We start from the raw sequence: 24,266 nt of genomic DNA on the forward strand, positions 1-24,266 counted from the left end.
TGCATTGAGTAGCCTGCCAAGCAGAAACTGGGCAAATGCATAATTATTAGCATCAATATTTTCCTCTGATCTAGGTATCACTTTGACATGACTCCTCTGCTACTGTAGCCATCCTGCATTTATGAAGACATTCATCCACTCCATCTCTCCTGAATACAGAGAACTTAAAAGCCCTTCCATAAGCACTTCTGCACTTACCAATGATACATTATTTCATTTCTACACACTAGTCACAAATTGACCTTTTTAAGCTATGGTGTATAATTTTCTTTGTTTTCTTACTCTTCTTTTCTTTCTTTTCTAACTGCATGTTTTAAAAATTAGTACAGCTAGATATAACCACTAACTCCCTAAAATTGCAAAAGGCAACTTAATATTTCTGCACAGCAGCTGTAATACACAATATTGCAGAACTAAATTATTACAATCAGTGCCAATGGTTTTCTACACTCAGTACTTAGATAATAATAAAAAAAATCAACTTCATTACGGCATGCTAGAATTTTTTTTAACAGTTTAACTTAGATAGGTTACAAAATACATTCAAATCAGTTATAATTACTGTAGACCCGAGAAGCCATAAACTGTTCACAACCAAATCTCTTTGACCCTGTTAATGTCTCTTCCTTGTTAATCTGAGGTAAACATTGCTTGTGGTGTGCATTTGTTAAAGAATATGAAAAGGAGGGGTGGGAAATCCCCTAGCAGTTGTTATTGATTTTAGCATTTACCGACAGAGAGCTAAGTGATGTTTACAAAACAGAACAGATGTAGATGCTGACAAAAGGTAAACAATTGCTTCTTGGCTTCCTGCCAGATTCTGAAGCAAGGCATTAAACTGCGAGAGCAGCACATTTCCCCTATGGATTGCACTTATTGCCACTTCATTTCCTGTGTGCTTCAGCTCTCCACTGCTGTGCCCCGCACTAAGCTATTTCAAGTTCCTGGCTGACCCTTGAGGCCTAGTGCTGCTACACACAGCCATTAGAAAAGGGAATTGCATGTGTCTGACACGGACTGAAACCAATTATTTGATATTTTCTTCAGAATGATGCCCAACTCTGTAGGGAATGAGCAATCATGAAATAATTTACCTCCTGATTTAATTTTTTCCTGCACAAATTAGTTGTAGACAGAACTGACACGCAGATGCCTGTGACATAGTTCTGTCTTATCAGGATGATACCTGGAATCAAACAATGAGGTCAGAATTGAATAGCTTGGGGAATCCTGCTTTAAAGAGGCATTGACAAGTTTATCAGATATACTGATCACAGGTACTCTCTGCTGATGGGAGACGACAGAACCTTAGAGCAGCAGTCAAGGACATAAGGATATGGTGACATAAACTGACCAGGCAGTTGATGTTTTCAAGCACCTGTTCAATTCTCTGTGCTTTTGTGGACCAGAAACTTCAGAGTGTAATTTTAAAAAAATTAACAAACTATGAAAATCAAATTCACAAAGGTTCATACTTGAATACTCTTCAATTTCCTATTTTTCAGCCCTGTTTTTAAGTATGTTATTTTATGGGATTCCTGTGTGTGTGAAGGTATGTGTCTGTTTCTTGTGCTATTTCTCTGGCTCCTTTTCTTCTGAGTTTGTTTTGTCCTGTTCTGAATTTATTTAGTTATTATTTTTTAGATGTCTGTTAGTTTTCTAATGAAAGCCAGCAAGAGTGTGGTTCCAGATGTGACTAGGAGTGGAAAGGAAACTCAAATAGTTTGGGTTGGGGAAACAACAATAAAATATATCAATCAAAAAGTCTATTTTCAATAAAATAAAAAAATTAAAATGTGTGATGGGCATTTCCAGATGTCCAGCATAGTTACTTTTTCCTTTTATATCACTAAAAAGAATGGATTAACCATTTGCAGTTATTCTCTATTGATAAATAATTTTATATCCTATTTTTCCTATTGAAAATGATGCTGAAGAAAGCAATGCATAAAATACCTCATGGTTGGAATAATAAACACAGCCCATAAGCTACAGATTTGAACACTTGGTCCCCAGCTAGGATGGTTTGCAAAGGCTCCAGCAGCTCTAGGAGGCAGGCCCTTGCTGGAGGGAATACAGCTCCCGCTCTCTGCTTCTGCAAGTGGCTGGAAATGTGATGGCTCAGATCCATGCTCCAGACACCTGATACCATATCTTCCCCATCATGAAATCCTAAATAAATTCTATTCTTAAAAAAAAGAAAACATAGATAAACAGGCTTATTAGACGGATGAACTAAGGTGTTGCCCATGGTATTTTTGTAATCTGGTCAGTTAATAAAACAGTCACAGCTTGGCAAAAAAAAAAAAAAAACAAAAAAACATAAAGACAAAAATGTCAAAGGACATATTCTTCTGTAACTCAAGTCTCTAAAAAAATCTCCCCTGAAAATATAGCAGATCTATGCTTTTACTTTTGTTGCCTTTGAGTCCTATAAGGAAGGCAAAATATGAGATATCAGTTTTCATTAAACATAGAAAGCTGCTATAAATCTGCGAAGATTCTAGCTCTATATGTGATATTGGCTATTCAATGTGCAGGGTCTTTACTTGTGTAATTTTATTCCATTTTAGGTTCTGGGCTTACTATTCCCATGAATTTTATAGTAATTCTGACCATGATTATGAAAATGTCCCTTCAAAGAATTCACTCTTCAAATAGTTGAATAATTACTGACTGCATCACAAGAAGCAGCTTTATCAGTGTAATTAGCTTTAGTGCAGGTTGGGGTAAGACGATTTAAGGTAGCATTAAAACATCTTCACACTCCAGCATCCTCCGATAACAGCCGTACGTTTGGAGGTCACTAACAGTTCTTTCCAGGAGTGGCTAGATCACAAACCCATGTGTTCAATTCAATCACCAACTGCATTATTTCTTTGGCTAATGGAAATGTGACCCCTAAAATTTAAGCTTAAAAGTTTTCTATCTTGGGGGACAAAATAACAACATTTATTCTCAAGTCATTTTGGTTATGTCCATGTTACAGAAAGTTAACCCAACTTCACATTATTTACTCTTATGTCTCACTGACAACACAGAACTCCAATGGCTGTAATAAAGTCCCATCTTGGATGTGGACTTACTTGCTATTCTGAGTTCATCTATGTGGTTACAAAATAGATTCAACTATAGTGGAGTAAAATACTCTTCTATTTGTATTTCATGCCAAGAAGAAGCTGTCAACAAGTGCTGCTCGGTTTAGCTTTGGATTGAAGAACTACTCTACAATTTGACATAACTTTTCATGTGTTTGCATGTGTGACTTTAGATCTCTATTTAGGCAGTACAATCATCAAAGTCCCTATGAGTGTTCTTGTAAGACTAGTAGTAAATTTAAAATATACGTGTAAACACAGGGACTGACTGGAAGTCCTTAAAACAGTTGAACATTTTGCACAATGCTTGGCATTATTACTCATTTCCCAGTGTGTCCTTAACTCAGTCTAACCAGTGTGGCCTTTGTAAACTTCCACGCAGAGATCAGTGCAGTCACAAAAGCTCATTTTAGAAAAGCTGTCTCAACAGTTCAGGGGTAAAAACACAACTTTTCCCACTGTGAGGTAAAGGTATGCATCCACAACCCCTTAACTCATAGTTGGAAGTCCTAACTCCAGGATGATAGTGTTTGAAGGTGGAACCTTTGGAGGTGATTCCAGGATTATTGTTCTAAAACAAAACAAAATACCTCAGAGAGTCCCTTACCACAAGAAGAACCAGAAGAAGAGAGCTCACTAGACTTCACTGCAGCTGCTGGACCCTTGATCTCAGACTTGCCAGTCTCTGAAACTTTGACAAATCATAATTTTTGGTTAAGACTCCCACCCCAATCCAACTCTATGGTGTTTTTGTTATCTGCTTGGTGTTTGTTATCTGGATGAACTAAGACATTTTCTAATTTCAGACAGATTTGTCTTATATTAAATACTTGACTTCATAGATGCGATGCTGATGGCCTAAGATTTTCATACTTATCAATAATTACAACACAAATGTTATAACATAATGTAGACTTTACTAATATAAAGACTGCTATGGACAAAAAAATCACTAAAAATCTCAGGCCATAGCTAAAATGATTTTATTCTAAAAAGAAGTGTGGGTTTGTGTGCTTATTAAGTTTCCTTTTTGAATATTTATTTAAATACTTTTCTAGATACTAACCACTGGTTGTTATTATAAAACCAGAAGTCACTTCCTTAAGATCTGGGCTTAAGACCAACAATATTTAATACAGACAGTAAATGGTCCACTGGAAAGATGAGTGTGTGCTCATTGAGAAATCTATGCTCCGAGAACAACAGAAAACAACAGAACTGAACATCTATAGTAATTACTACATTCATAAATTAGGTTGTAAAATTACATAATTTTAAGAGGGTAGAGTAGAAGCCAGAGGCTGTATGAAGTTCCATACAGCTTGGCCATTCACTTCCGTCTCACAACAGCCTCAGAGATACTTGTCCACATTCTTTGCTTAACACAGAATAGTTGCAAAATAAATTTACTCACTTTGTGAACAATTTTATTTGACCTTTCTTTCCAATGATCATTTTCAATTATTTCCACTGTGCTCTTAAATGTGTTACTTGTATTTTTAAACAGATATCACTTCTTCAAGTCAAAAATGAGACATTTTTGGCCGGGCGGTGGTGGCACACGCCTTTAATCCCAGCACTCGGGAGGCAGAGGCAGGCGGATCTCTGTGAGTTCGAGACCAGCCTGGTCTACAAGAGCTAGTTCCAGGACAGGCTCCAAAGCCACAGAAAAACCCTGTCTCGAAAAACCAAAAAAAAAAAAAAAAAAAAAAATGAGACATTTTTGAAGGTCAGGACTAGACCAGGAAGCCTTGTAGTGGTGGTGGGGTTAATGGTAGAGCACATGTTGCTGTGTGCACAGTTCTGAATTCAAACTCAAGTACCAAAATCAGGAGCAAAACTCAAAGTGTTTTAATCTTCGCAGCTTTTTAGTTCTGTTCAGAAAACTCGAATATATATATCCTATGTTTATGCACCAAAGCAAAGTGGAACACCTCATGTCTCTTCAGCAGATGGTGAAATCTCATTCATATATAAACTGGAGTACTATTCATCTGTGAAGAAACATGAAGTCACTAAATTGGCAGGAAGATTCATGAACTCAGAATTATTATATTATCCAGGGCCACCCAATCTCAGAAAGAAAAAAAATGCTGCATAACAACAAGTGTACATATACATGTATGAGCAAATGCACTGTACTGTGGGTACTGAAAGGAAAAGTATCAGTTCAAGATCCTCAAGACAAAGGAGATGTATTTGCCCAGAGGGACAGATGACAGGAAATAAGAGACAAAGACAGGAGATAGAGGACAAGGGAGAATTGGAAGGGATAAGGGAGAGGGGCAGGGAAATCTGTCCCTGAGGGACAAAGGACTGCCTCTGGATAGGAAAACCTGGCACACAGGAAAACAGCAGTTTATAAAGGTACAGGATGAAACCCCATGTTAGGATGAAGGGTTTAATTTTAATTGGGCATGCTAATTAGGTGAACCAAAAGGGGTTTCTACATGCTGGACTTAAATACTTGATAGTTGGACTTTGATAGGTAGCCTAAGGAGGAGAAAGTGGGCAAATACAGGAAGAGATCTTGATGGCTAGCTTTTGGAATGTAATCTAATGGTTTTTAGCAAGGCAGAGGAAATTGGAGAGAAGGGCCAAAGTAAGCCAGAGTCAGGTTGGCCATGATGGGGGATGGCAGGGTTCCTTCAGGTACAGTATAATACATAGAAAGGAGAAGAAAGGGTGGTATCAGGTGAGGTGGGAGGACAAAATACAGGCCAAGGACACACTAGTCAGAAAGAAGCTAATTGATTGTCTAGTGTTAACTGTCAGGGTTCTTTTGTGGTTCTGTTTGTCGTTGGTTTTGGTTAGGTTTTGATTTTTTTCTGTGATGGATATGTGTATAAGAATATACTAGACATCTTCAACAAATGGTGCTGGCAAAACTCGATGTCAACCTGTAGGAGAATGAAAATAGATCCATATCTATCACCATGCACAAAACTCAAGTCCAAATGGATTAAAGACCTCAATATAAATCCGACCACACTGAACCTGATAGAAGAGAAAGTAGGAAGTAGACTGCAACACATTGGCACAGGACACCACTTCCTACATATAACCCCAGTAGCACAGACAAATAAGAGCAACATTGAATAAATGGGACCTCCTGAAACTGAACAGCTTCTGTAAAGCAAAGGACACTGTCATTAAGAAAAAAAAAGACATCCTACTGAATGGGAGAAGATCTTCACCAACCCCACATCAGACAAATATCTGATCTCCAAAATATATAAAGAACTCAAGAAACTAGACATTAAAATTTTAATTAACCCAATTTAAAAATAGGGTACTGAACTGAACAGAGAATTCTCAACAGAAGATGTTCAAATGGCCAAAAGACACTTAAGGTCATGTTCAACCTCCTTAGCGAACAGGGAAATGCAAATCAAAACAACTTTGAGATACCATCTTACACCTGTCAGAATGGCTAAAATCAAAAACACCAATGACAGCTTATGCTGGAGAGGATGTGTAGTAAGGGGAACACTCATCCATTGCTGGTGGGAATGCAAACTTGTGCAACCACTTTGGAAATCAGTGTGGTGGTTTCTCAGGAAATTGGGAATCAACCTACCTCAGGATCCAGCAATACCATTCTTGGGAATATACCGAAGAGATGCCCAATCATACTACAAGAGCATTTTTTCAACTATGTTCATAGCAGCATTATTTGTAATAGCCAGAACCTGGAAACAACCTAGACGCCAACCAATGGATAAAGGAAGTGTGAAATATATACACATTAGAGTACTACTCAGGGGTAAAAAAACAATGACATCTTGAATTTTGCATGCAAATGGATGGAAATAGAAAACACTTTACTGAGTGAGATAACGCAGATCCAAAAAGATGAATATGCCATGTACTCACTCATTAGTGGACTCTAGCCATAAACAAAGGACATTAAGCCTAGAGAAGCCAAATAACAAGGTGAACGCAAAAAAAAACATATACGGATCCTCGTGGAAATTCGAAGCAAACAAGATTGCCAGGCAAAAGTTGGGAGCATGGGAGTAGGGGTAGGGGTGGGAGTGGAGTTGGAGGAAGGGGAGAGGGGGAGAGGGAAGGGAAAAGGGAAAGACTGGAGAGAGCTTGAGGAGTGGGAGGGTAGAGATTGAGGAAGGGCAAATATAGCAGCAGGGAAGAAGATATCCACATTAAGGAAGCCATTTTAGGGTTGGCAAGAGACTTGGCTCTAGAGGGGATCCCAGGTGTCCACGGGGATGTCCCCAGCTAGGCCTTTGACAGCAGAGGAGAGGGAGCATGAACTATCCTTGCCCCACTATCACACTGACGATTATCTCAAATATCAACATAGAATCTTCGTCTGGCAACAGATGGAGATAGAGACAGAGACCCTCATCATAGCAACAGACTGAGCCCCCAAGATCCAGTTGAAAGGCAGAAAGAGGGAGAAGACAAGCAAGGAAGTCTGGACTGCGAGGGGTTGGTCCACCAGCTGAGACAGTGTGCCTGTTCTAATGGGAGATCACCAGATCCAGCTGGACAGGGACTGAATGAGCATGCAATCAAACCAGACTCTCTGAATGTGGCTGTCAATGGGGGCTGACTGAGAAGTCATTGATAAAGGCGTTGGGACTTGTTTCTACTGCATGTACTGGCTTTTTGGGACCCTAGTCTATTTGGATGCACAGCTTTCTAGGCCTGGATGTGGGGGGGAGGGCCTTTGACTTCCCACAGGGGATGATTCCCTGCCCTCTCTTAAACAGAGAGGGGGAGAGAAGAGGATGAGTGGGTGAGCGAGAGGGAAATGGGAGGAGGGGAGTAAGTGTAAATTTTTGAATGGAAAAATAAAAAAAAATAAAAATAATTAAAAAAGAATATACTTGATAGCAAAATCATAAAATCCTAGGTGAAGCTCTTTTAGCCCTATAGACTTTGGTTCTGGGTGTTAGTTCAAGTGGCTATGTTAATCTAGTGGTATGATTTTTATTTGCACATTCAATACAGTAAAGTGATTTTTATTTTTTTGAAACATATTAAATTGTGATAAAGTATACAAATCTCAGAATGAGTCACTTTGACTGGCTACTTACAGTGTCGGAACACCACAGTTTTAAAAATTAGCAGTACAGCTGTCTTTCCACCATTAGGGAGAACAAACAAGTATTAGAGAGAGGGAGGGAACAGAAAGAAACTGAATGAACTTTAGTGCTTGCTGATATTTGCTCGACAGGGGCATACCTAAGACTTAAACTCACTTTACGTCTGCTTCCCCGCTCCCTGAATGTACTTTCCGCCTCAGCCTTCTGTCTGGACAACACTGACCAGAGAAAGTTAGGTCACCAGAAAGCAATAGTACCTGGAGACTAAGATATATAACTTACATGCTACCGCCCTCCACACAAACACAACACACACTTCCCATCACAGTTGTAAATCTTTTACTCACATAAACATTTCCTTAGGGTTAAGAACTGGTTGTCTAATAAAACTGTTTCTTAAGAAGTGTTGAAACATCCTAGGAGGAAATATCACTTCTGAATGTAGTAGTATTGCAACATTTTTCACCCACAAACATTGTCTGGAACTGATGAGCACTGTAATTTCTGGGTGGGAAAGCAACAATAATAAATCAAAGAAAGCAAAAATGTTCACCAGGAAAGTGGTGGCACACAACTTTAATCCCAGCACTCGGAAGTTAGAGGCAAGTGAATCTCAGAGTTAGAGGCCAGCCTGATCTAAGCCAGGGAAACCCTGTCTAAAAAAAAGTTGAAGCCTTATATAAGTATAATGTTAACTAATGGTATCATTAATATCAGTGACAAAATGAATTTCAAAACTGGCAAGAAATTATCTCAACTATTTCAATATATTAGTTACTTTTAGCTAAAATCTTGTATTGAATCTTAAACAATTGTCTATTTGCATCTCTTGGAATAAAATGAGATTCTCCATCCAGATACCTTATACATAGTAAGGAAAAAAAAATGAAAGTAACATTTTCCATATAGGGCAAAACTAAATTTTCTTTCTAGATTGTTTCCCAGTATGAGCACTGATGGCGTGACTTGCCACATCACTAATGTCACTATTCCAAACGGGACACTGCTCAGTCTGTACGCAGAGAAACCAGTGCATAACAAGTAGTTAAAATAAAAACTATCTTTACATTTTAAAAGTTTTCTGTCTTACAAACCAATTAATTCAATAAAGGACAGTAGTACTGTAGTTACAAGGATCAGCTTTGTCATAATACATTTGAATATTATGACAAAGTAATTGACATGTTAAGATCTTGGGTTCTGTGTAGAGGAAACAGGAGTAACACTCAACATTTCAGGGACACATTAAGAATCAAACGTTCTAGCAGTGCAGACAGGGTTAGGGCTGCACATGTAGGATAGAAACACACACAGAAGGTGTCACTCTATGAGTGATTTTACATATCTGTAGATAGGAATTAAGGAAAATGAAGATAATCAAAGAGAAAACATCAAGAAAATATTTTGCATTTGTATTCTGGAAATCTCATACTTCATTAAGTAATTTCTGTAAAATATATTCTAAGTTATTTTTGTTTTTATCAAAACTCATGCTGGCACACAAGATTAATCCCAGCACCTGGGAGGTGGAGGCAGACGAGATCCCTGTGAGTTTGAGGACAGCCTGGTCTACAGAGCAATTTGCAGGACAGCCAAGGCTATGCAGAAAAACTTGTTCTGAAAATAAAACAAAAACAAAAAATAAAACTGCAGAATTAGAGCAGCTGATGACTTCGAACATACAAAACCCTACTGTAAATCTCAAGAAGTTCTCATTTGATTCAGTCTTCTCTAAAGAGGATAAATACAGACAAGCAGATTTAAGTCTAGGTTGATCATTTGCCTGTGGACTGGTCCCTTGGTGAACACATACTGTGAAGAATACAGAAGGGAAGATGATGGTGGTTGAGTGCCCCTAAAGAAGACAATCCTCTTTTGTTCTGCTCATGGGATGGCCCAGAGAGGTTTAAAAGCCCTTCTACTAAAAAGCCCTCAAGACTAAACATGAAACAAACATGGTTATGAAATAAAAAGGAAGACAAAAAAGTAAATTACTAGGAATATTTAAAGACAAAAGTAAAATGAAGAAACTCTGCTTTGATTTTTACTTATTGTCCACTACTTTTCCCACCCTCCCTCCTATCACAAATACAAAGGCATGAGAATGGCAGTTTGCATGGTGCAAATCCAAGGTTTTGCTTAAGGGAAACCAGATCTCCCAGAGAGAGATTGCAGAACTGCATCTTCTATGTGACATACAAAGCTATATACTTAGCCCGTTAATCTATCTGTGTCCGTAAAGAGAACAAATTTGGTTATTCTTGGTGTCAAAAAGTAGGCATACAATCCTGTTGTAGAATCAGAAAGAGTTTAGACTTCTAAGGATCTTTATATATTATCTAATGCAAATCTTGCAAACATTGCAAGGTTAAGGACTTAATGAGGTTATAAAGCAAGGGGCTGGATCAGTCTGTCAAAGCCAGAAAAGCTGACTTACAATCAAATTGTACTGTTTACCTTCTTAATACAAAGTAACTGCAAACAAGGTACATACACCAGTATTTCCCCTCAAAATGGCACTACGACATAAAAAGCTGGGGGACAAGTGCTCGTTAACAATATAATTTATTAGTACAACAACAAAATACAAATAAAAACCCCGAGAGGCAACTATTTTTTTGAAAAGAACTGATGAGTTCATAGGCATTGCTCGCTGTTGTTTTTACCTCACTGACCATTTTGAGGTATTTAAAGTTGTACCTGTAATTGTGCGAAATTAGGAACTCATCAGGCTAACTGGCTGGGGAGAGCATCACTTACTCCTGAGCAGCGCAGGGCTTCAGCTAACTGTTCTCCCAGCCTGGAGCTTATGCGCTCACAGAGATAAACTTCACCCTTTCTTGGTCACAGACACTGGAGGCATAGAACGGCTAAGGGTGGCTTTTAATTGGCTTATTTTCCAAACGTGCCCGGTCTAAAACTGTATCATCACTTTGCCATCAGGAAGAGCCTTCTCCACCCTGCAGGTTCGTTTTGTTGGCCTCTTAGTTTTGTGAAACTGTGATAGACAAGCACTCCGCCACTCGGGTTTTTATTGATTGATAGGCAGGACTAAGTTTTCCAGCCTGTCCTTGCAGCCCAGACCAGATCTGCACTATTGCTTTTGCTTGTTTTTCGACAGTCTTGCCCTGCAATGTACCTCAGACTGGCCTTAGAATCCTAGGTCTTGGGGGCTGGAGAGATGGCTCAGAGGTTAAGAGCATTGCCTGCTCTTCCAAAGGTCCTGAGTTCGATTCCCAGCAACCACATGGTGGCTCACAACCATCTCTAATGGGGTCTGGTGCCCTCTTCTGGCGTGCAGGCATACACACAGACAGAATATTGTATAAATAAATAAATAAATAAATAAATAAATAAATAAATAAATAAATAAATAGAATCCTAGGTCTTAGAAATCTAGGCATAAGCCACTAATGTGTCTTTCTGGGATGATGTTAAGGTGGGAATTTACTCTGGAGGCTGCAACATGCCTTCAGTTGTACTAACCAGCTGGGCACAGTGGTTTGCAGCCAGCCTTTACGCCTCTTAGATTACACTCATTCTAGCTGCAGGTTTGAAACTTGACAAATACTGGGAGCATGTAGAAGACCCCTGAGCCTTTCCTTTTCAAGTTAAAAAGGACCTTAAGAATAACTCAAGTAAAGCACAAAGAGAGTTATAAAATTTACTCTAGACTTCTAATCTCCTAATTGCACATTTCATTGTTAAAATATAGAATATTAATTTACCTGAAATTTACTACTCAAAAGCAACTCTCTTCCCCAAATATTTAGATTAGTACTTTTAAATACACAATCAGTAATATAATTTTAAAATTAAAATTAAATCTAGCTTCCTTAGTAATTCTAAACTTAGATATAGAGATGATTCTCCTGCAAAAGAGAGGGAACCACCCAAGCACAGAAGAGCCAGGCACACTGGAAAGCTGCTACAGGGGCTCAAGTCTGTACCAGGGAGGCTGAGGCAGCTAAATTGTGGACACACAGGAAATTGAGTGCTACTATTTAATAATAGTGATAATAATAACAAAAGTAAAAGATTATGTGCTAAAAATTTTTTTTTTAGAAAAGATAACTAACTTAAAAAATTCTAAAACTTTTCTATTAACATTATTTCTTTCAAATAACAAAGGTATCTATAGATACTCCAAGGAAATGTTCAAATCTGGGTGAATATAAAAGAAAATTTTACCAAACACCAAGATGATGAATTTAACTCTAGAGATAAGCTTATGTACAAGGGAAAATATGCCTGTCTTGTACCTTATCACAAGAAAACGGACAGAGAGACTGTTGTGTGCATATTCATGCATACATACATATACACATATATACACACATCATATACATGTGTATGAGTACATAAGTGTGTTGTATATACATATATACATATATGTGTATGCGTGTGTGTGTACTTAAAGTGCTTACATTGAGATGTCACTCTGGGCTGCCTCCATGAACACTACCACCAGAAAGGCCAGCTGACAGCACACAGCATAGCACAGCAGAGACCACGCCTGATCAGTTTCTGAGGGAAAACGCAAATCGTAAGTTAGCTAGCAATCACTACCAATTAAAAGAAAAGCAAGAATACTTGCTGAGTAGTATACAGAGCCAGGAACGTGATAATGAAAACAAAATGTTAAGTGTTTGGCAAATAATTATTTTTGCTGTAAGAATTACAGTGTTCCATGCTGGTTTTGACAGAAGGGTTTGTGGCATGTCAGGATAATACACCAAGGCCTGATCCGAAGCTCAGTGGTAGAGTATGTGTGTAACATGTGCAAGGCCCTGTGTTTTCTCCAGTACTGGAGAAAAAGAGAAGAAAGAAAAAGGAAGGAGCGAGGGACAGAGGGAATTATTGTAAAATCAGGGATGCTCCTTTCTGTGACTTAGTAGCTGTGTAGCTATGAGAATATTACTTCTGGTCTCAGCTTTCCCTCACGTAGAATATGAAAAACTGTTCAAAAGATAAAATGAGCTCACATGAGTAAAGTATACATCATGGCAAAGAGTAATCACTTTATTTAATACTCAAGTAATAGAGATGATTCACAGACTAATGTGAAAAAACTCAGTAATGCCAAACTGTCCTAGCTCATAAAGGACCTAGAGGTTTTTATGTGAACAAGACTATAGCGAACAAACAAATCTCAAACTACATTAATAGACTGCAAAAGAGGAACCAAAACAAAAGAATTTCAGAATGGAGTTGTGTTCTTTTCAATAAGAAATGCAGCCCAGTGTGAAGAAGAGTCGAACAATAACTGCACTGACAATGAGAAGAATCGGACAATTCAAATGCGTGATCTAGGATGGAGTGTAGTCACACTGAGAGACCTGGGATGGAGTGTGGTCACAGTGAGGGATGCAGCATGGAGTGTAGTCACACTGAGGGATGCAGGATGGAGAGTGGTCACACTGAGGGATGCAGGATGGAGTGTAGTCACACTGAGAGACCTGGGATGGAGTGTAGTCACAAGGAGGGATGCAGGATGGAGTGTGGTCACACTGAGGGATGCAGGATGGAGTGTAGTCAGTGAGGGATGAAGGATGGGGTGTAGTCACACTGAGGGACCTGGGATGGAGTGTAGTCACACTGAGGGACCTGGGATAGAGTGTAGTGGAGTCTATTACCTCTCAGTTTTCCCTTTGTTCAGTGAAGATACTGAACACCACGTCAGGAGGTTAGAATTAAGTAAGATGATACAAGTCCCTATTTCAACCAATGAATTTTTACGTAAGCAATGCTCTTTCTATAGTCTAGTGTATAACAGCAAAATATCAGTGATCATAGAGAAATATAATTATATTAAATATAATACTTTCCCATTTAGTCAATCCAGATTTTATTCCAAAAGGAATACACATTACTATTGCTTCTTGAAGTGGTAATTTGTTTATAGACAAAATTTTGTCATTGGGTCAAAACAACTGTGTCTTGGAATGAAACAAGAGCATGACTGGTCTGTTGAGCTATTGCTTCTTATATGTAGTAAGGACTCGTTTGCTTTCCTTATTAATTTAGTGTCTGGCTCATAATCTTAAACAGGGTTGCTACTAAATGAATCATTTGACAGTGAGTCAATAAGGCTGAAGTAAATTATTTTCAGGTAGCCAACTTGGCCAAGAAAGCTTGAAATTTCTACTCCTGATGACAGAACAATTGATTCTATACTTTGAGACACAGTGCAATAGCAGTTGAAAACAGGTTTTATACAAATCAAACAAACAAACACACACACACACACACACACACACACATACACACACACACACACACACACACACACACACACACACACAAACCTATATAGGGGTTTTTGGTGTGAATATGAATCCTGACTGGGCACAATCCAGAGTGAGTTAATATAAGTATTTATTTTTGTAAGTAAAATATTCTCAGCACAGTGCCTAACATATAGAAAGAACCCATTTAAAAGTGACAACTATGAGAACACAGGTAACAGTGTTTGAGACGGATCAATGCAATTAGGTTTGTGGAAACTAATTCCAACTCCAGAGTTAAAGTGGAGTTACATACTTTGCCTCTGTAGCAGCCTAAGACTCATTTTCAACTGAATTATCCTATTTTCCACTATAAACTATATTTAGCCCAGACAGAACTTTTGTACACAAAAAATTTTATAAGTAAACAGGATTTAAATATATATATATATATGTATGTATGTATGTATGTATGTATGCATATATATATACACACACACACAATATTTTTAAAAAGCAGGCACAGGCATAAAATGTATTTCAAAATTATGTGTTAACAACTAGATGAAAGTATATTTGCTTGGTACAGACCCACCACGGTGTTGTTGAGTTAGAGGACAGCAATGTCACTGCTGTCCCAATGGTAACCAACACACCTGCTACACAGTATGAGTTAGCATCCGAAGTGAAGACTGGAACTTCAGGAGGATGTTGGCTTCCTTGAAACTGTATCTATCACATTAATTTAAGTAAAATATACGGTGACATACAAAATGTCAACTGGCAAATAATTCACCAGTGGATAATTTTCAAATACTTAAATAATATAGTTCAGGAACTCGTTTAGAAATAAAAATTCCACCGGGCGGTGGTGGCACACGCCTTTAATCCCAGCACTCAGGCAGAGGCAGGCGGATCTCTGTGAGTTCGAGGCCACTGGGCTATAAGAGCTAGTTCCAGGACAGGCTCCAAAAGCTACAGAAGAAACCCTGTCTTGAAAAACCAAAAAAAAAAAAAAGAAATAAAAATTCCTTAATGTTTCATAATTGGTAATAAAACAATCACAGTTTTTAAAATTTTTCTCCACTGGTTTCCACCATAACAAAAAAGTTTATCATAGTGTTTTTTTTTCTTTTCTTTATTCTTTAATAACTGAATAAAATTAGAAATTTGAAGTCATTTTATTTATTATTGTAATATAAAATAGAGAAAAATTTTAAATGTTTTATAAAGTGCCATACTGTTTAAGCAACTAAAATTATTTTATGGTAACTATTTATAGTTTATATTTAATATAACTGCCTCACTAAAATGTACTTCTTTGACTTCTAATTTTAGTTAATGTAAATTTAAACCAACTTTCAACAACTCCTCTTAAGTAATACTGTTCTGTCTTTGGAAGATACAGTACAGTAAAGTTCATTCTCTTCTACTGTACACAGCTTTGCGCGTACATTTATATTTGCATGCACACATATGAGATTCTTTTAGCTAATACTTTCATTTTTATATGACTTCCAGTTTCAATATCACTAACAATTTAACAAGAGATGAAACACTTCCATGACTGCACGTACAGAGAAGGGAACATGTGAGCTGAAAGCTCATTCCACTCATTTATTTTCTGGTTTATCTTGAAGCCTGCAATGGGATTGAACCACATACCAACTACAGAAAAGCATGAAAATTAAAGATGTAAAAGGCAAAGTGAAATCAGAGAGAAATGTAAGCATCACTAACCCAAAGCATGCATGGCTCCTCTGTGCTTGCCCGAGCTCTTGATTGTTTTAGCTACAGGAACAGCATTTTTTATGAACTGAAGCTCACAAAAACTTTCAAGAATTTTTGCCATCTCTTCAGTAATTGTATCCAGGTAAGATTCTTTAATGAATTGTGCCATTGAGGATGGAGCTAAAATTTCACATAGTATGTTAAAATCCTCTTTTATCATTGAATATATCGTGAGCATTGTATTTTGGTATCCATGAACAATTACTTCTAAATCTGAATCTCTGTTGTAGGAAGGAAAGGAGTTTTGCAGAAATGTAGCCAGCAGTCTCTTTCGTATGCTTTGGTACTTGGCAACCACTTCTGATTCTGGGTAGAGCAGGAGGAGCTGCTGCACACACTGACTTTTCAGCTCAATTCTTTGCTGTGAATTGTTGATCTCATTATGGCTTTCTAACCTGCTCACCAAGAATCGTCGAAGATGTAATCTTATATCATCCCAAATAGACTTTACATCCACAGAGGAGTAATCTTCAACAGAATGCAGACATGTCCTGGAGAGGAAACAGAAAGAGGTCCCACCTAGGAGTGACAGGAATGAGATGTTGCTCTGACAGGAGAGGTCCCAGAGTAGATCCAGGATCATTTCTTCTTGATTTTCTTCATTATTCAATACATCTTGCTGATAAAAGTGAATGACACATTAGACACATTATTAAATCTGAGCACAACAAAAATAATTTCTAAGCACATAATTTCATAATTGATTAAAATTTAGAATGATTGTCCTATACACAACATAGTTTTGTAAGGCGTTTAGAATTCACTCAACGCTGACAGTATAGAATGTATTAACCACTGTGGATTGGTGATTTGTTCAGTTATACCTCTGCACATGCACCTTGTAGCCCTCACTATTCTCTGTAACCAAGCTGTAGCAAAGCTGAAGTCAAACATCACTAAATACAGAGCTGTTAGGGAAAAATAAGTTCTTCAGACAAAATAAAGTCAAGATCATGCCTTAATTAATTCCTGGCAGATACTTTTTATGCCTGAATGAATATACTTACTACAAAACCTCAAGCAAAATAAAAATCCTTAAGATAATTCTAGGAAAAAATAATTAAATATTGTGATTCTCATGGGATGAGGACTACACCTCCCAGAAGGCCTTTGTGAGCAGAAGGCCCCTGCGCACAAGCGCAGATCGCAGTTTCACCCCGCCGGACCCAAAAACTACATTTCCCAAGAACACTGTACCCCTTTAAAAGTTTAAAACCCCCCACCATGTGTTCTCTTGCTCTCTCTTGCTCTTTCTCTCTCTTTCTCTCTATCCCCTCTTTCTTTTTCCTCCCTCCCTTGACCCGCACTGTCGAGCACCCCCTTCCTTAATAAATAATCCTCCCACGCACGTGGTCGCGTCCTGGGTCTCCCTTCCTCCGGCTCCGCAATACACCCCACGCCACAAAAGAAGAACATGAAATATAGTTGGTGCCTAGGAGTTACTAATAGCTGCCATCCTGAGAAATAAAATTTAATTCTTTGGGAGATTTCAACTTTCATTTAAATTCATTACTGAGAACCATGTTAAGAAAGATTTTTACTTTAAAAATTAATATGAGAATATTTCTGCTCTCTCCAAAGAAATAACTAACTCAAACTGGGATAAAGAAATCTTCAGAAAGGCTTCCCAAAAGATGTTGGGGAATTATTCCTTTAATCTTTCTGTGCTGGTAGAAAACAATGGTGGTGTAAAGGAGATACTAAAAGAACAACAAGTGACTTTCTCCTTGGACTCTGAATTCACATACATTCTCCATACATGATGATTGTCCTAATTATGTCCATTTCAGCCACTACTGAAATTAGTTCATATTCTGTAAGAAGAAACAAGCTTATTAGAAAAGAAATGGAAGCAAGGCTCCAGTGACATAAAAGTTAGTCTGGCTTTGAAATTTCTTATTGATAAAGAAAGAACAGGTAGGGCTGGAGAGATGGCTCAGAGGTTAAGAGCATTGCCTGCTCTTCCAAAGGTCCTGAGTTCAATTCCCAGCAACCATATGGTGGCTCACAACCATCTGTAATGAGGTCTGGTGCCCTCTTCTGGCCTGCAGGCATACATGGAAGGAATGCTGTACACATAATAAATAAATAAATATATATAAAAAAAAGAAAGAACAGGCATTATGTATAAGTCAGGATTGGCCCCGATTTACTCTAAATTTGCACTTCAATGCACATTTAATGTGCTATTTTAACAATTACAGCAAATATCAATATCTTGTTATATAAAAACATTTTCCCATATATTCTCTGGTTTATTCATGAGGAAAACTCTATGACACTGATATCTGAAAGCTCTAAGAGTCTAATTTCTGTGAGTGTGGAGTGTGTGGAGTGGGGAGCTTAGTATAGACACTCGGCTTCATCCTCTCCGCCAGAAGCCTTCTGCACATCTCTCAAAGGTCACACTACTTAGAGCTTTACATAGCTCTAACATAGGAAATGTTCTTATAGTCTAGGACCCAGCAGCACTAAGGCAATTCAATGAGTCAGATGTGTTAGATTAGCATCTCATCATTACATTTCTCTAAGCCAGCTAATAGTTGAAAATATTTGACCAAACAAAAACCAGTAGACTACAGAGGTTCAAGATGTGTTTTGAATGATTACTTAAAACTTGAAAATATCATTCTCAAAACCAATTTCTTACCTAGTTAATAACTTTCAGTAAAGAATAGGTACATAAAAATGCCATCGAGACTGACACAATTAGCATATAAAAACTGATGTTATTTTAATTTGAATCTGTTTTGATAACATGGTTATTTGCTCAAAAATAACATGATCAATTATGTAAAAAAACAAAACATGAATTTGAGCAAAATTACGTTGGCCGCTGATTTGCAGTGAATAGAGAATGACTTCTGTGTGACAGATTAAAAGATAATTGAAATCCTTTGCTTTTAATTAAAAGAGAAAGTATTATTACATCAACATGAATGAAATACAATACACATGGCTCCTAATAGAAATTAAAGGAATAACTACATCCATATTTCTTCTGCAAGGCTCCACCTTCAAGAGATAATGGGTGAGAAGAATATCCTAAGAGGTTAAGCTTCAGGGCATATAGTCTTCCTTGTATTACTTCATAAGCATGAAAGAGACATAATAACAACAGACAAAAACTATTTTCATTTGATTCTGTCATCCTAAACCTCAAGATACTTTCCACATCTGCTTTGTTCGCTGTTTTTTATGCTAGGACAAAAACAGTCCTTTTCTCCCTACTAAATTAAATTAAAACCATAGCTAAAGAAATTCTGCTTCCTAAAAATTGTGCTGTTTCTATGAGAATCTGTTTTTGTAACCTAGCCACTCCTGTAGATGTGGGTTTAACAATAACTATTCTTGTTAAAGGTTAACCAAAAAAACTTCCCTCCAGTAGGCAGCTGGTGATAAAGAGTGAACACCAATTAACAGTGGTTTTGTATACATTTCTGCTTCCACTGAAACAAAAGGAAGTGGGTATTATTGTAAGTTAGAATACAGAGAATGAGAGGTATGGGCATACACACCATACAAACAAGGGGCTCTTACTGTTTTTGTGGGAAAGAACACAAAGTCTAATAATCTGAACTTCTTTGGAGACAACCTTGGATCATATCAGCGTGTTCTGCATCAGCATGCTGCATATCACATTACACGCCACCCAGAAAGAAGGGTATTTAACTTCCATTTCCATACAATTTACTTTGGTGCTAAAATTTTTAAAATAAGTTATAGAATTTGGCAGGGAAAGAAATAGAATCCAAAAACAAAAAGCCAAAAACATACCCACAAACCAAAACACCTCCATAAGACAGGATATTACCAATGCAATAAACTTTTACATATTGTAATTCAACCAGTTGTATTCCATGCTTCCCACTCTACCAGAAAACAATTTTTTACCATTATTTTGAGGAACGCTATCAAATCTCCATGGGAAATAGATGGTGACTTAGATGAATCATAATTATAGCTAGCTAGCCACTTGAAGCAGTCGGTTGTTGTCTGCAGCTGCACATCTGGACAAAGTTTGTTTACTTCAAACTGTATTTCTTCAATGCAATGCTCTATGCTACAAAGAAGAAAAATAATTATTTTGGTAGGATGTAGGTAATACCATCTCACAATATCATAGCTTCTTTTTTTTTTTGCTTTTTCGAGACAGGGTTTCCCTGTAGTTTCTAGAGCCTGTCCTGGAACTAGCTCTTGTAGACCAGGCTGGCCTCGAACTCAGAGATCCGCCTGCCTCTGCCTCCCGAGTGCTGGGATTAAAGGCATGCACCACCACCACCCGGCCAATATCATAGCTTCTTAAATGCTTACATGGTATATGATTGAACACAATCTAAACATATAACTTTATAGAATATCCACATGATGCTAAAATAGCAAGAAATGGTTATTATTCATTTTCATTCATAGCTGGAAACAGTTCAAATTTTTATAGAAATACTGTATTTGGAGAAATAGTAAATATCCAACTACTTGCATTAAAATATGCATGAGGCCCAGATGTAGTACTATAATGGCACTGCTGACAGTAAACAGAAGCAGAGAACACACCCGACGGCTGTGGAAATCAGAGCCATACATTACATGCCAAAAGGCCAAGAATGGGACATGGAAGACTGCAATCAATGCAACAGTAAAAGTTGAGAAGCATTTACAGAAAGCTTCGAATTTAAAACACCATCTACACAATATTAGTTAAATACTTAGGTTGACATCCAGTTTATTCCAAAATCAAAATACATTAAAAGGCTGGAAGAAAATAGATATATATATGTGGTAATTGGATAAAGTTTAAATTTTACTTTTTCTCTATTTTTTTTTTTTTTTTTTTTTTTGGTTTTTCGAGACAGGGTTTCTCTGTGGCTTTGGAGCCTGTCCTGGAACTAGCTCTTGTAGACCAGGCTGGTCTCGAACTCACAGAGATCCGCCTGCCTCTGCCTCCGGAGTGCTGGGATTAAAGGCGTGCGCCACCACCGCCCGGCTTTACTTTTTCTCTATTTTATAAGTTTATACAGCACAAAGATGAGCTGCCTTACTTACAAAAAAGGCTTTTAAAAAACATATTAAATATTAATATATCTGTTTAAAATTTCTACTCATAAATGTGCTGTTATGTGAATATTCATGTATAATTTTTACATCAATGCTTACAAATCTTCTATGGGGCAAACTGGTGACCCACATGATGGTGGCATATCTAAAGTACAAGAACAAGAATGTTTATAAAAACACATTATTTTGGGGCTGGAGAGATGGCTCAGAGGTTAAGAGCACTGGCTGCTCTTCCAGAGGTCCTGAGTTCAATTCCCAGCAACCACATGGTGGCTCACAACCATCTGTACTGAGATCTGACGCCCTCCTCTGGCGTGCGGGCATACATCAAGACAGAATGTTGTATACATAATAAATAAATAAATAAATCTTTAAAAAAAAACACACATTATTTTGACTGAACTCACCCAAATCGGACAATAACGCAACTTTCTCTTAATGCTATCAAGGAAGATTGTTAGTAAAAAATAAAGCTAGTGCTTTGAAAGTAGTAATAAATAATTAAAAATTAAAATTAATAATTGTTATTAATTATAGGTCCCACATGATAAGACCTTGTAGGGTTTAGTGGCCAAGTTCTGCTTATTAAAATTCATGCTTATGTCCCTGGAATTTATTAGGTATGGGTTGGCAGAGTAAAGCTATCCAGGAGACTTCTGGACATGAGTGAATTTAAATGAAGTTACCTGAAAAAAAAAATAAATTCTGAAAATCAAAGAGCACTTTCACGAAAACCAAGAACTTAAAAGAAAAATGCCTTCTCTGGCCACAGCTGCAGACTTTCCTGAAGGGAAGGTAGTCCTCAGAAATGCCAGCTCTAGGTCTGGCAAGAGACTGACGCACCCTTTCTTACTTACTGAAGCATTCCCATGGACCTAAAAACATGATGCCCTATGCATTATCTCAACTCTGGATACATTTATCAAAAGTTTGTATCCTAGGGTCCTCCCGAGCTTCCTTCAGGGAAACCTGACAGAGCGCAGCAGCAGGACACAGTTTCCCTCAGCTCTTACTCTGCCTCTCAGCTCATCTCTCCAACATCTGAACCTAGGAGGAGGCCAGGAAGGATGCTGAAAAGTATGTAAAGCCTCCAGAATGTTGGACACTTCAGTAATTAGTCCAAACACTGATAAAGGGACTAGGCAGGCATTGCAAGGGGCCTCCCTCAGTGCTAGAAACTAAAAAGCTACACTTGCTTTTTCACTCTATTGTGCTTTCAGCCGCTATAAAATTATCTTGTCAGTCTGTTATTCACACACCACGCATCTTGTTTTAAAAATTCAATTATTTCTCCCCAGATACTGCCTCTCTCTTCCTGTCCCTTCCCAGCTTGCACCCAGAACCCCCAGCATTCATCCTCCCATCTTCGGGGCCATAAAATCCCAGAGCTCACCCTGTTTGGGCACTGGGTCTGGGAATTGAGTGCACCCAGGCGGGTGGGAGGTCCTCTGTTTCAAAAGCCAGCCTGCAGCAAGGTAGGCCCTTCCTCAGCAAACTGCTTGGCCAGCAAGGAGACCTGATTGTCTACCAAAAGATCCATCATTCCTTGGGGTGAGTGAGTGCCTGAACCACAGCAACCACCTGGAGACTGACCACAGACATTCCCCAACCGGCCTCTACACTCCCTGGGCTTCCTGCAGGGGCTATTCTCCATGAATACTGCCTCTCTCTTCCTGTCCCTTCCCAGCTTGCACCCAGAACCAACCCCCCCCCTTCATCCTCCCGTCTTCAGGGCCACAAAATCCAACAGCTCAGCCTGGTTGGGCCCTGGGACCAGGGATTGAGTGTACCCAGGAGGGTGGGAGGTCCTCTGTTTCAATAGCCTGACTGCAGCAAGGTAGGCCTTTTGCCTGGGAGCTGCCTGGCCAGCAAGGAGAATTGAACTTCTAAAAGAAGACCCATAGGGGATTATTCGAAGGAAGAAATGGGCAGGCGCCAATGCAAGAATTCCTCCAACAATTTGAAAAACAACATGAAAGCACCAGAACCCAGCGAACTTACAACAGGAAGACTTGAACACAGTAATCAAGAAGAAGTAGAAAAAACTGACTTTAGGAAAAGTAATAGAGTCCCTTAAACAGGAGGTGAAAAACTCTCTTAAAGAAATGGACGAGAAGAATAACAAAAAGTTTAAAGAATTCAGTAAATCCGTAAACGATATCCTGGGAAACCAAGAAAAACAATCAAACAGATAATGGAAACAGTGCAAGACTTCAAAACTGAAATGGAGGCAAGGAAGAAAACACAAGCCGAGGGCCGGCTGGATATGGAAAATATACATAAACGAATAGAGACTACAGAAACGAGCATAACCAACAGAATACAAGAGATAGAAGAAAGAATCTCAGATTCTGAAGATACCATAGAGAAAATAAATGCACTGATCAAAGAAAACAGCAAATCCAACAAATTCTCATCACAAAACATTCAGGAAATCTGGGACACAATAAAAAAGACCAAACCTAAGAATAATAGGCATAGAAGAAGGAGAAGAATTACAGCTCAATGGTCCAGAAAATATATTTAATAAAATTATAGAAGAAAAATTCCCCAACCTAAAATAAAAAAAGATATTCCTATGAAGGTTCAAGAAGCTTACAGAACACCAAATAGACTGGATCAAAAAAAAAAACATCCCCTCACCATATTATAATCAAAACACAAAACATACAGAATAAAGAAAGAATATTAAGAGCTGCAAAGAAAAAAGGTCAAGTAACTTCTGAAGGTAAACCTATCAGACTTACACCTGACTTCTCTATGGAAACCATGAAAGCCAGAAGGTCCTGAATAGATGTTCTGCAGAAACTAAGAGACCATGGATGCAAGCCCAGATTATTATACCAAGCCAAGCTTTTGTTTACTATAAATGGAGAAAACAAAATATTCCAAGATAAAAACAAATTTAAACAATACGAAGCCACAAATCCAACCTTACAGAAAGTGATAGGAAGAAAATCACAAACCAAAGAGTCCAGCATTGCCCAAAATAGCTCAGACATCTAGCAACCCTTAACCAGCAC

General features: G+C 38.1%; 1 protein-coding gene across 6 annotated transcripts in view; it reads right to left on the reverse strand.

Annotated features, from left to right (window-relative positions):
- The window catches only part of Kiaa0825 (KIAA0825 ortholog), a 471,157-nt gene that overhangs the window by 370,640 nt on the left and 76,251 nt on the right, over positions 1–24,266 (reverse strand). For all 6 annotated transcript variants that reach the window (XR_005284771.1, XM_038324188.1, XM_038324189.1 and 3 more), the window contains exons 4-5: positions 20,083–20,251; positions 16,138–16,807 (exon numbers count right to left, since the gene is read on the reverse strand). Coding sequence is in view for 5 of the 6 variants with exons in the window: in XM_038324188.1 (XP_038180116.1) it covers positions 16,138–16,807; positions 20,083–20,251 (839 nt within the window). In the remaining variant the exon portion in view is untranslated. The remainder of the gene's footprint in view (positions 1–16,137; positions 16,808–20,082; positions 20,252–24,266) is intronic.

Source organism: Arvicola amphibius, chromosome 3 (assembly GCF_903992535.2).
Source record: "Arvicola amphibius chromosome 3, mArvAmp1.2, whole genome shotgun sequence".
Classification (NCBI taxonomy): domain Eukaryota; kingdom Metazoa; phylum Chordata; class Mammalia; order Rodentia; family Cricetidae; genus Arvicola; species Arvicola amphibius.